Genomic DNA, 16,773 nt, shown 5'->3' with positions numbered 1-16,773 from the left:
CTGAAGCCACATTTCCACATAGTGGAGCTTCCAACAGCTTAGGCTTCTCAATGTGAAGAAAAGGTCCATGCTCTCCCCTACCCTAACACACCAATATGCAATGGACATAAAGGATGAACATGAAATAAGTCTTTGCTCTGTCAAGCCACTGAGATTTGGGGGTTAATTTGCCACTACGGCATAACCTAGACTGTCTTCACTATATTCCAGTGCCTATGATGCCTGCCCACTGTGAGAAAGTTGACAGTTATTTTAAAATATAGGCTCTGGGGGTGTATATGTAAAGCTAGACATGGAGCTTGCATTCTGTTGAGGGAATATAAGCAATTAACGTTTATTTATTTAGCATAAGTTAATTTCAGATAGTGGCGAGTACTGTGAAAAGTGTGGCCAACACTGTTACTATCCTACCCAATGCCCGTTCCCATTTTTTTCTTGCTAAGAGAACCTTAATTGTGTGTGGGACTACACTGTGCCCAGCCCTAGGTGATAGATCGTGTTTGTTCCCAGCCAAATCATGACAATTTGTGTCCTGATTTACCTGCCTCCCCTGCAGCTCCAAGAGGCCACGTGACCTAGTTCTGATTTTTTGATAGTCAAGGTTTCGGGGAAGGATTTCCCTTTCCTCACAAAAGGAGGTAGACGTGGTTGGTATAGCCACACTTTCCTCCTCTCATCTTCTTCCTGCCTTGAATGTAGATGAGATGTCTGGTTATGGCAGCAGCCTTTTTGTACCATGAGATGGCAAGCGTAAAGACAACACGCTAAATATGGCAGATCGGAAGGAGCCAGAGTTCCTGATGACCTCATTGAACAGCTAGAACTGTACCAGTAGCCAACCTCTTCTAGACTTGGTCTAGGAGGAATATAAACCTCTGTTAATTAAGCACTTGTTACTTGCCGCTAGATACATTCCTGACCCATGTAGAGTATAATGGAATAGACTGGGTTGGCTGGAGCATGTGGTTGAGGGCACAGCAGTGCTACGTTACCCATGCTAATCAGGGAAGGCCTGTTTGAGAATGTGTCATTGAGCTGAGACCTGAGTGTTGAGAAGGGGCCAATAAGATGGGAAATGTGTCCTTGAGTTTGGGTTGGAACAAGGATTTGAAGGGGAGAAAAGATAATGGGGGAAATCGTGTTCCGTTATGAGTTTCTAAGCTCATGGGCTCCATGTGGCACTGGAAAGCTAAAGGAACTGCCCGTGATCATTTGGGGCAACTACAAGGACAGTTTGGACCCCTGCTATGATTCTGATCTGCTTGGGATATTACACCCCAGAGTCCAGGGGAATTCAGACGAAAACAGTGTGTGTGACCATGACTCACCCCCGACACATTGCCCATGACCAAGAGACTGTTATTCCTGTAGGCTGTGTGGGAAACGGCAAGGGAAGTAGGTCTGACCGGGGACGACTGACGAGTCTGGCCTCTGGGCAGAGAATTTTCCTCATAGTCTCCTTTGGAAATGGGGTCATAGTCATGGGGCTTTGAGATCTGCTTAGTGGTGGTTGTCCAGTTGAAAAGCTTCTGTAATGTACGGATTCTCCCGAGCATGTGCTTTGATTGGCAGAAAAATAACTAGAACAACTACTACCGTTTATTGAGTCCTTACCGTGCGCCAGGCATGGTGCTAAAAATATTACAAACATTATTTTATTTAACCCTCCAACAATCTCGTGAAGCTCCATATTACTGAAGAGAAAGCTGAGACCTTAGAGAAGAACAGTAATTTTCCTGAGGTCATATAGCTGGTAGGTTGCAAAGCAGGCCTTTTAGCCCGCCTGTCATAAATATCCCCAAGAGTAGGCTCCCCGGAATGTGCTAGGTTTTGCAAGCAGTTAATGACCTAGACCAGAATATTTGAAAATATCCTGAATCATGTTTTGTATTCCTCCTTCCTCTTTTTCTTTCCTTGTAATTATATATGTATATGGTATGAGTGTCTCTAAAACTAAAAAAAAAACCATTTTTTTTTACTTGAGTTGTTTTACCTGCTATTTTGGGGAGAAAGGCAGTTTGATATACATGACATTTTTATTTCTGAATGAATTTGCATTGCAAGAGGCTGGAAGGACTATAGAAGGGTCAGTTAAATATACTTGGCAGGGTGCATTCATAAATGAAACATAGTCTATTTCACTTCATAAAATTTAACATAGATATTGCTGACTTAAACAGCAAGGGCTGCTATGTATTGAATGCCTATGATGTGTCAATGTGCTAAGTGTTTTAGCTAGATTATAATCCACTCTTCTCAGTAACTCTGTGAAGTAGGCTATTTTCCATTTTACAGATGGGAGCACTGAGGCTACTGGGGCTTAATTTGCCCAAGGTAATCACTTGTCTCACTTGACCCTATTGTCTTTCTGCTATACAGCACTACTCCGTTATTAAATACAGCCAGATTGTATTTGTATCTTCCTGGCTTTTTTTAGTGGGAGGATTTTAAACTGCCCTGCTTCCATTCATTATTCCATTTTGTCTTTATAATCTAGTGAAAATAATATAAAAATGTATGTTAGGGGCCGGCCCCGTGGCCGAGTGGTCGTGCTCTGCTTCAGTGGCCCGGGGTTTCATCGATTTGGGTCCTGGGGGCACACCTAGCACCGCTCATCAAGCCATGCTGAGCTGGTGTCCCACACAGCACAAACAGAAGGACCTTACAACTAGAATATACAACTATGTACTGGGGGGTTGATTGACACATTTGTTAGCTCAGGGCCAATCTTAAAGGAAGAAGAAGAAAAAGAAAAAGAAAAAGATTGGCACATTTGTTAGCTCAGGGCCAATCTTAAAAAAAAATTATGGAAACATCAGGAAGACCTGATTTCAATATTTATAGGCAAGTATATTCCCCCCACCCCTATATTTAAAGGAAGAATGTTTACCCAGGTAATAAAGGATTCACAGCGTACACAATAAAAAGTGAAAGTGCCCCTTTCCAGAGAAACCACTAGTAACAGTTTGCTCTGTGCATGCTCACGTGTGTTATACATAAACATAAAAATAAAGCATTTTCTTTTTAAACAAACTGGCTCACGTTGTACATTTTGTTCAGTATCTTGTTTGGATGAACCTATTCTTTTTGATGTTACGTTGCCTCTCACTATGATGTGTCATAATTGATTTAGCCATTTTTGTGTTTGTATGTATTTGGTTGTGACCGGTTTTCTTATTATAAACAATATTTTACTGCACATATCTCCTTGTACACATGTGACTATATTTGTAAAAACGATTCTTTGAAGGAGAAATTAACTGCAGCATATACTAATTTCCTTTCCTGGCAGTGGTTTAAGATAATAAGTTTCTGACTACAGCACTTTCATTGTGTCCTAACCTAACCTTATATCTGAGTTGCATGGCTGCTCCATATGGCTGTGCAAGTCACGCGTACATCAGCACCTAAACAGCCTTTCCCAGGCTGATTTGGTATTTTCTGTGAGACATAACTGAGTCATAACAGTCAGTAACCTGGTGATGCAGCCTCCTTGCCCTGCCTCTGTGGAAGGCATTGTGCCTCCCGGCAAATTTAAAAATTTGGGTTGTACAGACATGTCCCCAGCTGTGCCCAGGGGCCATATCCTTCAGAGAGTACATCACTCTCACTTTGTTCTCCACCCACCCACCAAGCAAGAAGCCAGTGGTGAGATCCAAGCATTCAGCTGACTCCTTCAGTCTTGGACTTGTCAGTCTCTAGGACCATTTTTTAAAAAATAGACATTTTTTTAAGAGAAATTTTAGGTTCACAGCAAAATTGAACTGAAGGTACAGAGATTTCCCATAGACCTCCTTGCTCTCACACTCACAGCCTCCCCCATAATCAACATCTCCCACTAGTGTGGTACATTTGTTACAAATGATGAATCTACATTGACACATCAGTATCCCACAGAGTTCTAGAACTATTTTTCACTACAGATCTGCATGGCTTGCTTCTTACTTACTTTAAGTCTTTGCTTAAATGTTACATTCTCTGGCCACCCTATATAAAATTGCAACACCTTACCTCATTTTCTCTCTTGCACTTTATGCCTTTGCCTTGTTTTGCTTATAGCATCTTGCAATATCTAACATCTGTATATTGTGTTTCATCTTTGCTTATTACCTCCTGTAATTTGTAAACTCAGTCACAGTAAGAGTCTGTTTCCTTCACTCTTACTCTCAGTACCTGTCTTAGAGTAGACGCTCAGGAAATATTCTTGGCTTGGTGAGTAAATGAACAAACAAGTGAACTCAGGACTGCTCTCTCAAGGTTGGCGTCCTTCAACAGTCCGACCTGCCTCCTCCCTCATTGCCTTCACACACTCCACCAACCAGCCCTAGGGGTGGGGTGCTGTTGGGCTGCAGACAGGTGGGGCATCTTCACTGGGAGGGCCGTCACAGACTCTTCAGAAGCCTTTGCAGTGTTAGGAAGATTAATGCCCAAACAAATGCCTACCATTTTATTGATCACTTACTGTGTGCCAGCCCTCCATGTCAAGAGAGAGAAAAGGAGAGAGCAACAAAAGGGGCATGGGGAGAGAAAAAGGGGAAGGGAGAAAGAAAATAATGTGGGGATGGGCAGAGTAAAGGGATTGGGAAAGGACCCGGGGAGAAAGAGAAACAAAAGTGTGTTTGAGACAGGAAAAGAAAGGGATGATTGGGATTTGAGTTACAGAATTTAGGAAACTTGCCTAGGGCCACTATAGCTGGTTGGAGGAACATCTGCTCCAAAGCATGTTTGACTCAGAAAAACTTAAGAGCTCTACTAGCATGAGTTTAATTAGAATGTTTGCAACATCCATGTTGGCATTCTTTCAGAGGAAGAGATAGAGAGACAAATGATATCTACTAGTATGGAAACATTGTAGTCAGCAAGTTGGCAATTTTAATTTTATGGAGGGTGACATAAAAGACCTTCTCAGGAGTCAGAGTAGAGCTGAAGGACTGCGTTCAGCATCAGCCTTAGCTAAAAGGGTAACAGTTAGCCTCTTAAACATACTAGGTGAGCTAAAATTGTTACAGATTTAATGTAGAGTTTCCATTTGTATCAAACAGTTTGTTAAATCTTTACTAGTTTAATTTAGTAGCATACCTTTTGCCTTAAGGGTGTTTGAAAAAGTAGGAACTATTTAAAGCAAGTTAGGATAAGTGCAGTAAATTTACAAACACATACAAGAAAGGGAAAAGGAAACAGCTGTTGATAGTGTTAACCATAGAGAGGTTGTTTCTAGAGATACACAAGATAGTACCAAGGCCATCTGCCCTTGTTGGATAACAACTTTTTAAAAAAATCCAGTACTGTTCTGAGAGAATGCTCAAGAACTGTTTTGGGGATTAAGTACCTTTTAAGAGTGGAAGTAAAATTTTAAGACTGGCTCTTACTGGGGCCCACATTTTTATTGTGTTGAATTCTTATGTGAAGATCAATGTCGATTTCCTCTCTTGCACGTACTTTCTTCCTTTAGATTCTAATGAGGATGCTGACACAACCTGCTATCTCAGGCAAATTACTTAAAACTGAGGTTTAGTTTTCTTATCTATAAAATGGGCTATCAGTATATGGAGTATTAGTATCTACCTTGCAAGTTTATTGTAATGTTTACATGAAATGTCATTTTTAAAAGGGCTTAACACAATGCTTGGCACAAAGTAGACACTAGGGAAATGTTATTTCCTTTCTTTCTCCTCAGGATAAACTTGTGCACATTTTTTTCGTGCTAAAATGGCTTTGAGTAGCAGCCTCAAAATTAAAAGTGCATTTGGCCTTTGCTATAAGCTAGCTGGGTTGTTCATGCAACTTGGGAGTTGGTGAAGAACCATTCTCTAATACAAGTGAGAACTTTGAATTCTGTTTCCAATAAGATTTCTTACAGATCAGGTGTACCTATGAGTTTACTTATGAGCTTATATGTCTCTTTCAGATGAATAGACTTGTCACTTTCCACTGACTGGCAGCAATGGCGTTTACTGAAAGAGTCAACAGCAGTGGCAACAGGTAACCGTGAAATCCATGATTCACAGATATGACAATATTTAATTCTATAATCTTTTTTAACGAATATGTTTGGTCCTTTTCGTTTTTGCAACTTATAAACTCTCTGGTGCAGGAAAATGCATGAAAATTTCAGTTTTCTCTATGTGAAGTCAGACCTCTTAGACCGGCTACATATTTTCTTCAAATCTAGTACTCTCTGAGCCTCAACTCGTTTCTTTACTATGTTGGATTTTGTATTAGATCAGCATCCTAATTCTGTGTTCAAGAAATTGGTCTATATTGCGCTGATTTGGGAAAATGGGCACATATTCAGCATGTGCTGAAACAAATATTGTGGTGAAATCTACTTTTTCATGAGGGCCTTGAAGGAGGGAATTCTGTCAGTTACGGTTTACGCCTTTCCCGTCTCCCTCCAACTCTGCACATCTAGTTAACTGCCTTCTTGTATCTACTCCATGATCGTTGTTGGTTGAGGGGAGCAGATTAACATTCTGAAGCAGTTATGAAGGATAACTCATCTGATATCCAGAAGGAATTCTTAATTCCACTGGTCAGTTTTTATTTATATTAATGATATTAAAGTTTGAGATAGGTAGACTCAAACTTACTCAACAAACATTTATTGAGTAACAGATGATGGTGCGTGTAATTCTGGACTGTTCTGGATGCTTTCCTCCTCCCTCTCCCTTTCTGGTGTATTTAGGAAACGTCCTCAATTCCAGGTGGTCCTGGTGGCGCTGTTAAACTTGGTACACTCTCCTCCCACACAGAGGAAGGCATGTCCCCCAGCCTGCAACAGTCCACATTCTCCTAGAGCCTGGGGGAAACCGGTCATCTGTCTTTAGGCTTGTTCATAATGTTCAGTTACACATAAGTTTTACATTTTTATGTAGTTAAATATCTTGTCCTTTATGGATTCTGGTTTTGATTGGGCTTAGAAAGGTCTTTCCTACTCCAAGATTGTGAAAATAATGTCATGTGTTCTCTGCTGGCACTTGAATGGTTTCATTTTTTTGTATTTAAATCAGAACTTGTATGCTGGTGACCTGTGTGACAGATCTGGTCAACAGATGGGTTAGTTTGGCCCTGCACAGTGTTCTAAAAAGTATATATCTGCCAATGTTTTTTGCATAACAATCTAGACTTTGATCTTCTCTTGAAAAATTTCAAGTTGAACAACATTGGGCTTGTATTGCCCTATAGATACACTTAGATAGAATTGAATAGCTAGTGCTCTTTTAGGCAAAGTGGGAGCTTTCTAATTCAGAACTTCCCAAGTGGTATGCCATCAATACTCTTCAGGTATGTCGAGGTGCTGAGCCTCAGCCCACAGGTTGACCAGAACTCCCACCTGATTTCCTCCTGCAGACATCTGCTTTGTCACCTTGCCCCGGGAAGACTGGATGTAAAAAAATTTGGGAAAGCACGAATGCTTTCTAGTTCTCTACAGTTCCCACACAGCTGGATTCACACATTTACTTAGCTGCTTAGCCTTCTTAACTTTGATCAATTTTAGATGTTTGAATTTTTAGTATTTTGGTCCATCTGTAATTAATTTTAGCACAAAGTATGTGTTGTAAATTTCCATATTAATAAGAAAGTTAAAAAGTCCAGGGGATGTTGGGGAGCCATCTTTTTTGTGTATGTGTCTGAGGAAGATTGACCCTGAGCTAACTAACATCTGTTGCCAATCTTCTTTTTGCTTGAGGAAGACTGTTGCTAAGCTAACATCTGTACCAATCTTCCTTTACTTTATATATGGGATGCCACCACAGCATGGCTAGGTCCACACCCAGGATCCAAACCCGTGAACCTGGGGCTGCTGAAGCAGAGCGTGGGAACTTAATCACTATGCCACTGGCCTGGCCCGGGAGCCATCTTTTTTTAAAAAGCAAAAGGCTAGCAATTGTTTCAGCATAGTTTATTGAATCCTCTGTCTTTTCTCCGCTGATCTGAGTACAGTGTCTAAATTCCATCACATTCGTGAGTCTCTTGTTGAACTCTTTTGTCCCATTGATTGCCTCTTCTGGCAGTGGTGGCATACTGTTTCACTGTTTTTTAAATCAGATCCTAATATTCAGGGAGATTCTTTGTCATTACTGTTCATTTTTAGAATTTTCATAGCTATTCACATCTGATCACGGTTCTGTGTGTACCCTGAAGTCATTTGTCATTTTCTAGAAAAGTTATTGTTGGCATTTTGACTGAGGTCCCTTTGAATTCATCAATTAGGGAGAGTTGAATTCTATAGAGTATGAAGACTGGGTCTTCCTACAGAAAGAATATAAATATCAGATTGGTGAGAATTTAAGATTTTTGTGGAGGTATGATTCCACAGAAATTTCTACTTATTGAATGCAGTATAATTTCTAGTAGAAGAAGACAGCATTATCAGTGGCAAGATTAAAAAGATACTTTGTACTCTCTTATTTACATGGGTCTATCGTTGTTGCTAATTATTGTTAGGTTAGGTGGGTAACTTTGTAGCCCTTTGTAGTCACAGTCTAGCAATCACAGAACTGTTTTTATTCTTTGTTACGTTTATCTTTCCAGCGCCTCACCTCCCTGGTGTGCTCCTTTTAATTTTAATATCCAGTCTAAGTGATAAGCTAGGGGAATCCTACAAGGAGCTCTATTTTTTATATATACCAATAGCTCACTTGTTTAAATCTTTAATTACGATAGGTGTTTAATCTTTTCGTAGTACAGAAAAAAACCAAGAAACTCATGTGGAACTGATCCAGGACTAGTGCATATTTTAAAGGAAACAGATGTGTATTTCGTCTGCAGCTCTAATCTCGCACACGAAATAGAAGTCTGGGTGTGAACCCTTAGTTTGCTCAGGGCTAGCAGAAGTCATGAGCGTGGACAGAATGTTCATGTCATGCGTAATGACGATTTTTGTTTTAGTTTTTATAAGTAATAGGCTTATTCTTTGATTTCCAAGTTTATCAGCATTAGATACTATCGAATCTGAGCTCACTTATATTCCCCCCACCTCCCTGCCCATCCCCTTTCTTTTTGTTCTTTCTAAAAATTGTTATTGGAGTATCACAAACTGAAAAGCGCAGACATTATCAGGACAGTTCAGTGCACTTTTACGAGGTGAACACACTTGTGTAACCAATCGAGTAACAAGAGCAGCTCTCCAGAAGCCCCCTCCTGTCCCCTTTCAGCCATTACCTCTCTCAAACGGTGCTGCTCTTCTGCCTAACATCATGAGTTTGTTTTGTCTGCTTTTGAATTTTATTTAAATGTGATCGTATAGTATCCTCCTGTTTTCTATTCAGTTGTGGTGTTTATGTTATTTTTATTTCTTCTATTTCATACATTTAAATATCTTTAACATTCAAATATCCTTATAATAATATATTTTATATTAATGTACTATATTAGTTGTATATTATATAGTCAATATTAAATTTTTTTATTTTCTTCTTCCATCAACCTTCCATAGTGTAAAATAACATAATTATCCTTACTCTTCCTTCCACTTCTCTCTCTTCTACCCTCCAGCTATTAGCTCTGCTTTTAGTTTTAGATTGTCCAGATTGATAGCACATTTTAGTTTATAATTATCTGTGCTCTTGCAAGCTTTGTCTTTAAATGGATAATAAAAGTTGAAAAACCAATAAGCATTATTTTACGTTATTTTGATTGAGAAGCAGAATAGTGTTTAGGGTTTCATTTCTCCTCTCTGGGTTCAAAGTCAACCCAAGCACCACTTGAAAGAGAAGATTCATATTGATCAGGACAAATGAAGCCTTATCTTTAGCTGAGGAAATTGTTCAAATTCATGCCACATTTTAAATTGCTTCATCTTTGAAGGGTGTTTTTATTTTTTTCTGGAGTTTTTAATTACCTTTCTTTTTTCTTGTTGAAAGAGAGAACATGCTTTTTTGCCATTTCACTGACATGTTCCCCCTCTTACTCTTTGATACCCATTGCTTGAATTCTCTTATTTTCTTTTTGGAATCCTGAAACTAAAATTAATTTTTACAAAGTGTGTGCTAAATTACATTCTGCTGAAATTGGGCGCAGGTAAGTGAAGCCAGAGAATAAAGGTGGGATACGTTCTGGGAAAACTTTACTTGATTGTGGGAAAACATGTTACGATAAAATATAAAAATGAAAGGAATTTTATTTTAGGCTGCATTGCCAGATTTGTGGGACATGCGTTTTCTGCCATTGAGTGTGAGTGCTTCTTTAAGAACGTTTGGGCTCTTCGGGAAGATTTGAGGGAGTGACTTTCACGGACCGTGAATCATATTATACTGTAGTCCTGGAAGCTCTCCTTTGCTGGGAGAGTCTGAAATAAAGTTAACTCTCCTAATTGAGAAGCGTCCTCAATTAGTGAGGAAGCTACAAGGTGTTAAGCTGATTAACACGTATTATATGGACAGATTTTCCTTGTGTGAGTGAATCAGGGGCCCAATCTCCAGATGCTTACTGGAGAGATTAATGGTTGTGGGCCGTGTTTTCCTGAAACAGCAATTGGCCTGGGCGTTGTAAATAATCCACACCTGGAATTGTGAAGGTGGGAAATAAGGAGGTTTCCTGTATTTCCCAAGCAAGTTGCTTTAGGCCTGATTTACAAGTGCAATAGCATTTCTTCTACAGAACTCTTTGTTTCCCTTTATTTTAGAAAATGCTTCCTAACTGTTAAGTATGTATTGTTGTCATGTGTAGTTTAAGATGAGTCCCTCAGTTTGATGCACTTAGAAGAGTTTGGTTTCAGAGTTACCCCAGGAAATCTTTTTCAGAATTAGTTCTTTCCCAAAGAGACAGCTAAATTTGGTGGTGGTGGTGGGGTGCTAAACTGTAGGAATACTGAGTAATTACCCCAGTAAAATCCAGTTGACCTATGTGTGATAGCTATATGTGTGATAATAGCTAGCTTGAGTGTGGAGGCAGACAGCTTTGTGTTTAGAACTCTGATAGTCTGATAATCCTTGGGCAAATTGCTCAACTTTTAAAGCCTCATTAAAATGGGGATAAGGAGAATAATGCACATAAAGTGCTTATCACAGTGCCTGATATGTCATAAATCCTCTGGAAATGATTAATGCCACCACTGGTGCTGATGGGAGGATGGGGGTTCCAGGAGTTGGTAGCTTCTGTGATAATGTTTGGAACGGAAAGGCTCTGTTCAGAGGCAGTTCTCTGGGTGGAAGGATTCCTTTGAGAGGTGTCCCAGGAGGAGCATTCGTAGGAAGGAGAATGGCAGAGACCTTGAAACAAACCTTTAAAAACGAAACAACGAAGTGTGTTTACTTGCAGGGCATGTGGATACGTTGACAAGTTTCACTGTGGTCTGTTTTGCATTGAATATTGGCTATGGGGTTATCCTAAATCACACACCAAGTGTAAGAAAACACTGCTGCATGGTATTTTCTTTTCTACAAGTTGCATAGTCTTTTTAAAAAAGAAAAACTTTATTGAGGTATAATTTACTTCTGTTTTAAGTATGCAACTTAATGATTTTTAGTAAATTTACTGAGTTATGTGCCCATCTCTATAATCCAGTTTCAGAGTTGCACCCCCAATAGATGTAGCTGCCTGTTTGCTCTTAATCTTGTTCCTACCCCAACCCCAGGCAACCGTTAATCTCCTTCATACTTTTGCCTGTTCTGGATATTTCATGTAAATGCAATCACATAATACATGTTTGGGTTTTTTTTGTGACTGATTTCTTTCACTTAGCATAAGGTTTTCAAGATTCACCCATGTTGTAGCGTGTATTTCAATATTTCATTGCTTTTTGTTGCCAGATAAAGTTCATTGTATGCTGCTGCCAGTGTTTTGTTTCCTGTCACCAATTGATGGACATTTGGGTTGTGTCCACTTTTTGGCTTTTATAAATAATGTTGCACGTGTGTTTTCATTTCTTTTGGGTAGATGTCTAGGAGTGGAATTGCTTGTAAGGTAGATTTGTATTTAGAGTCATCTTCAGTTATTCTAAATTCACAACTCAGTGTGCATGTGGGGCTGTTTCAGATTTGCTATGGTTTTTCTCTTTGCCGTCACCTCTGAACTCTCTACTAATACTGAGAGTAGGAAGAGAACGAATTAATACTTATTTAGTGCCTTTAGTATAATGGATACTAGTCCAGGCAGTGGGCGTTATATCGCTTTAGGTGACCCTTTGGTCTGTGGTGGTGGATAAGAGGGACGCTGAGCTGAATTGTTAAGGATTACATCAGCTTTGTAGGGATACTAATTTTGTACCATCCTGAGTGGGGAAGACCATTTCTCTTCCTTTTGGAGAACATCAGTTACAACGGTCCTTTTCTTCTGAAGCTGGATCAGGCAGCCTCCTTTGGAGTCTGTGCAACGGGGATAGGAAGAAGAGAATTTCAGTTCCAGTTTCCTCTGTGTTTCCAGGAGCCTGGAGGACGTTACTGCAGAATCTGAGTCTTGCTTTCTGAATCTCATGATAACCCTGTGAAGAGGTCAGATTAGGTGGCAATCGACCTGAGTGTACAGGAGGAAGCAAAGGCCTGGAGAAGTGAACAGCTGAATGTGTGAATCAGAGTTTAGTTACCCCAGCATAACTAGTTTGTTTTGGTTGGGAAGATTTTTAATTACTACACTAAATAACATTTAACATGTAGGGTACCGTGCAATTTCGTTTCTGCTTTTGCCCAGCACATTCTGACACCTTCGTCAGATGGTGCCTTCTTCATAACCTGCAGTGCAGAGTACCACCATTTTTGTTGCTTTAATTTTTGTTGCTTTTGTTTAAAAATGGTTTTAAAATTGTAGACTTTGGATTATATATGTTTATATAGGTAAGATGTTAATAGATAAAGTGGACAGGTCTTATTAAAGCTATTGAAAGTATGAGGTGGTCCAGGACTTCTCGTTAAGGGAAAGAGAGAGTCTAAAGGGAGAGAAAGAAAGAAAGAGAGAGAAATCTTACGCATTGTGGCAGCAACAAAGAATTACTATCAGCCCTGATAACCTAATTTAGTATAGACTTAATCATAGTTCTTGCTTACTCTTTCTCCTTTTCTCTTCCTCACTCTAAAAGAAAATTTTTATCATGGGAATATTCAGACTTTAGTATACATAGAGAGACTATTTCATTAACTTTCAAATATCCTTTCCCCAGATTTAACATTTCTCAGTATTTTGCCACACTTTAAAAAATCTATCCTTTTTCTTTTTTTTCTCTGCTGAAGTATTTTAAAGCAAATTCTAGGCATCTATTTCTTCACTCCTGCATACTTTGTGTGCATCTCTTTAAAAAATATGGATATTTCCCTACGTAACTGCACACCAATCTCATACCTAATAAAATTAACATTTTGGGTTTGTCTAGTAACCAGCCCATATCGAAACTGTCCAGATTGTTTAAAAATGTCTATTAAAGTTGTTTGTATCCTGATTCAAGCAAACTGAAGTGCATACATTGCATTAGGTTCTGTCTCTTGAGCCTTAATCTAGAAAATGTACCCGACTTATTTCAGAGGTGGAGGGTTGACTGGTTGAAGCTGAGTTGAACATGTGTCCTACATTGTGCATTTGTCTGTTTAATTCCTCTTAATGTGTTTGACTTGTTCCTATATACCAGTGGTTCCCAACCAGGAATAGTTTTACCCCCTGGAGGGGGGATGTTTGACAGAGTCTGGAGAGATTTTTAGTTGTTGTAATCTAGTGGGTAGAGGCCAGAGGTGCTGCTCAGCATCCTGCAATGCACAGGATGCCCCCCACCCCCACCCCGCGAGGAGTTTTCTGGCTGCACATGTCAGTGCTGCTGAGGCTGGGGATCCCTGTGGCTCTATCTCAGGTATTTCCTGTAGAATGGAAGTTAGCTCTAAAGCTCTTTAGAGTCAAGATAAGTCTTTTTGCTAAAAATAGTTTAATAGTCCAAGCCTGTGGGAATTGTTCCATGTTTTGATCTGGGTGCCGGTTACCAGGGTATGTCACTTTGTGAAAATGCATGTGTGAGCAGAGCACTTTTAAAATGCATGTTATATTCTGATTTTTTAAAGTTAACTTGAGAAACCTTCCTAGTCCGGCTGTGTAACTTCCTCTTTTTGACTGTTGCCTCGGATTCTTAGATACGTCAAGAAATCTTTAAATCCTCTTCCTTTTTAAACTGTCGTAATATTCATTTCTTTCCGTGTAAGCATCTGGTAAAGACGGGAGAAAACGGGGTGCCTTGTGACCTAATTATTGGGATGGTTGAGTGTCTGTTAGGGCCGTCCGGGTGCTGGTATAGTCCTTGCTCTGGAGGGTTGCCCTGAGAGAGAGAAGACTTAAACAATGCGTAATGTTAGGCCGCTTGGCTTTCTCTGAAAGCTTAAAGGAGAAAGGAAGAAAGTCCTTCTGGATGGGGTGGCTTCAAGAGAGAAGCTCACCTTTCACGAGCAATGGGATTTGGGAAAGGGGCATTTTGGTCAGAAAGAGCCATCAAAGGTCGGGAATGTGTTCGGGGTGTGCTGGGAGCCCTTCTGGAAGGTAGTCTTAAAGCCAACTTCTCTCCCCATCTCTGATAAATCATCGGAAGGAAAGGCAATGAATTTTTTCTGACAGTTGGTTCTTACTGGGGGCAGGGGCTTCGTTTGCAAATGAAAGGACGGCTGTTGGAGTGGTTGAAATCACAATGGGCCCTGACTCTTTTCACATCAAAGTGTAAAAGAATCTCCAGGGGTGATAAATGGGGGCTGCAAGACTCATTACTTGTAAACAAAGCTGAGGGATGACCCCTACATTTTTTTTAATTAAAAGAAAACAGGGTTTCCCAGTGGTGAGCGTGGGGCTGCTCGTTGTTGGCATTCTGACTGCTTACCCCGGAGGAGATCTTTGTTGAGGGTGCAAGGAGGTGGCCGCGGGTTGCCCGGCCTGCCTTGACTCTCCAGTCCGGGATAAACGTGCTCTGCCCAGGGCGGCCCCCGGCTCTTCCTGCGAGGTTGGGAACCAAAGGGCTCCGGGTTCACTGTGCTTTTGTTGCAACAAGGGTGACAGGGCAGGATTGCTGAGCCCTGTTCCTCTGGAGAGACTGAGGGCTTAGACTCTTTTCAAGAAAAACTCCCTTACTCCTGTGCTGTGCAGAAAGAGGTCAGTTTTTAAGTAAATTCTTAGACCTTTGTAAAGGAGTCCAAAGGCCATTGTTTTCAAATTTATGTTTAAAGTTAGTATTCCTTTTATTTGTGTAGTACAAGGCTTTGCTTATGATCAAAGCCTTTAACCAAAATGACAGTATTTGAACGCTTTACGTTCCATGTTTATGTTGAAAGCAACACTATTAAAACACTAGTATTAACAGTAAGAATCTAGCATTTTGTGGAACGAAGGCTTGGAAACCGGTCTCTAAGTTCCACCCCGCAGGTGAAGGTCCGCCTTTGGTAAACTCCTTTCCTTGTGTACCCAACTCCCCAGCAAGCTTATCTCTTGCTGTTTCTTCACTTGGCTCCTTGGCTGCAGTCTGGCTTAGCCCTAACCAGATTTAAAACAACTGCGGATCAGTGACTGCCCTTTGTAACCCGAGTGGAACTAGTGGGTGCTAGGCACCCAAGAATTCTAATGTGTTTACTGACTTTCCAGATGTTCAGTAATCACCTTCTGAGTGTATCTTCCAAACAAGTTGTAGGACTTGAGAAAGGAGGCGAGGTCACAGCTGGAGGGGAGGGAGCACGTCCCTGGATGGTGGGTAGAGAGAAGCCATCCTCCAGCAGAGGTGCTTTCAACTGTAGATAAGAGAGTATTTAAGGCCTTGCAGTTCCCTTCGATACTGGAATGGTGAGAACATGGGAGACTCTACCGGTTATTGCTACTTTTGTGAGTTCAGATGCCAAAGCAGCTAATATTTAATGAGCACAGTGACCAGGTTCTGTGCTAATAAGTCTTCAATAGACGTGATTTCACATCAGTCTCAGAGCTCCCTGTGAGTCTGTGTGTTACAGATGAAAACAGCAAAGGGATGGTTAACCGACTCATGAGTGACAGATACTCAGGTTACCTTGCTTCTGCCACCAGACACCCTGGTCCTCAACCCCCATTCCACATCGTCTCTGCAGAACCCAGAGGCAGGGAAATACTTTCTGAGCTCTGGTTTGAAACTCTGAGGCTTGGGCCCGAGATCCTCTGTAGTTAACTGTTCATTTCTGACATTGTTAAGGAAGGACTATTAGATAAAAGGTTCTTCCTGGAAGATTGCTTCAGCATGGCTCCAGTAGTCAAAGAAACATGTGTCCTTTCTAGTGAAGGAACAAAGCTGATATCTTTATGTTGGGGTGTGGAAGGTGGGGTGAAGACAAGAAAGGATGGGAGGGGGATAGAGGTGACTAATGAGCGATGGAGGGAAAAAGATGAATTAATTTAAAAATCGAGGGATGGAGGTGGTGCCTGTCCTGAGATGTTAGCACCTCCCCAGTTTGCCCCCGGCAGAGCTGGTTCATCCCCGTGCTGAGATGCTGTGTGCTCTCTCAGAGGGTGCTTTGCAGGCTGCAGAGCTTTGCACAGATGCCAGGTGGTGGCCTGGTTAGTAAATCAAGCTCTCAACGGTTAGAAGTTGTAGCCGTTCTCATTTTAGATTATCTTTTGACATCCGGCAGAAACTTACTTTCCTCCAGTGAGCGCTTGATGACTGAGATATGAAATCGTCCTTAATTTAAGAATGGAGGTGTTGATTTTCTAATGGAACAGAGTATTTAATCAATGAGAGCAGAGAATATATCTTGTCTAAAAATATAAAAATATGTGTTCCTCAGCTTGTAAAGGACAGAGTTGAGGGCAAAGGCAGTGAATGGAGTGAGATGGGAGGATGTTTTCGACAGTTGTTAA

The 16,773-nt window shown here is 40.7% G+C and overlaps 1 protein-coding gene across 2 annotated transcripts in view; it reads left to right on the top strand.

The window, feature by feature from the left end:
- The window catches only part of AFF1 (ALF transcription elongation factor 1), a 177,048-nt gene that overhangs the window by 6,911 nt on the left and 153,364 nt on the right, over positions 1–16,773 (top strand). For both annotated transcript variants that reach the window (XM_046656145.1, XM_046656144.1), the window contains exon 2: positions 5,909–5,982. In XM_046656145.1, the coding sequence (XP_046512101.1) occupies positions 5,945–5,982 (38 nt within the window). In that variant the 5' untranslated portion in view covers positions 5,909–5,944. The remainder of the gene's footprint in view (positions 1–5,908; positions 5,983–16,773) is intronic.

The sequence above is a fragment of the Equus quagga genome, chromosome 3, assembly GCF_021613505.1.
Source record: "Equus quagga isolate Etosha38 chromosome 3, UCLA_HA_Equagga_1.0, whole genome shotgun sequence".
Lineage (NCBI taxonomy): Eukaryota > Metazoa > Chordata > Mammalia > Perissodactyla > Equidae > Equus > Equus quagga.
This window is presented reverse-complemented; position numbering and strand designations above follow the sequence as displayed.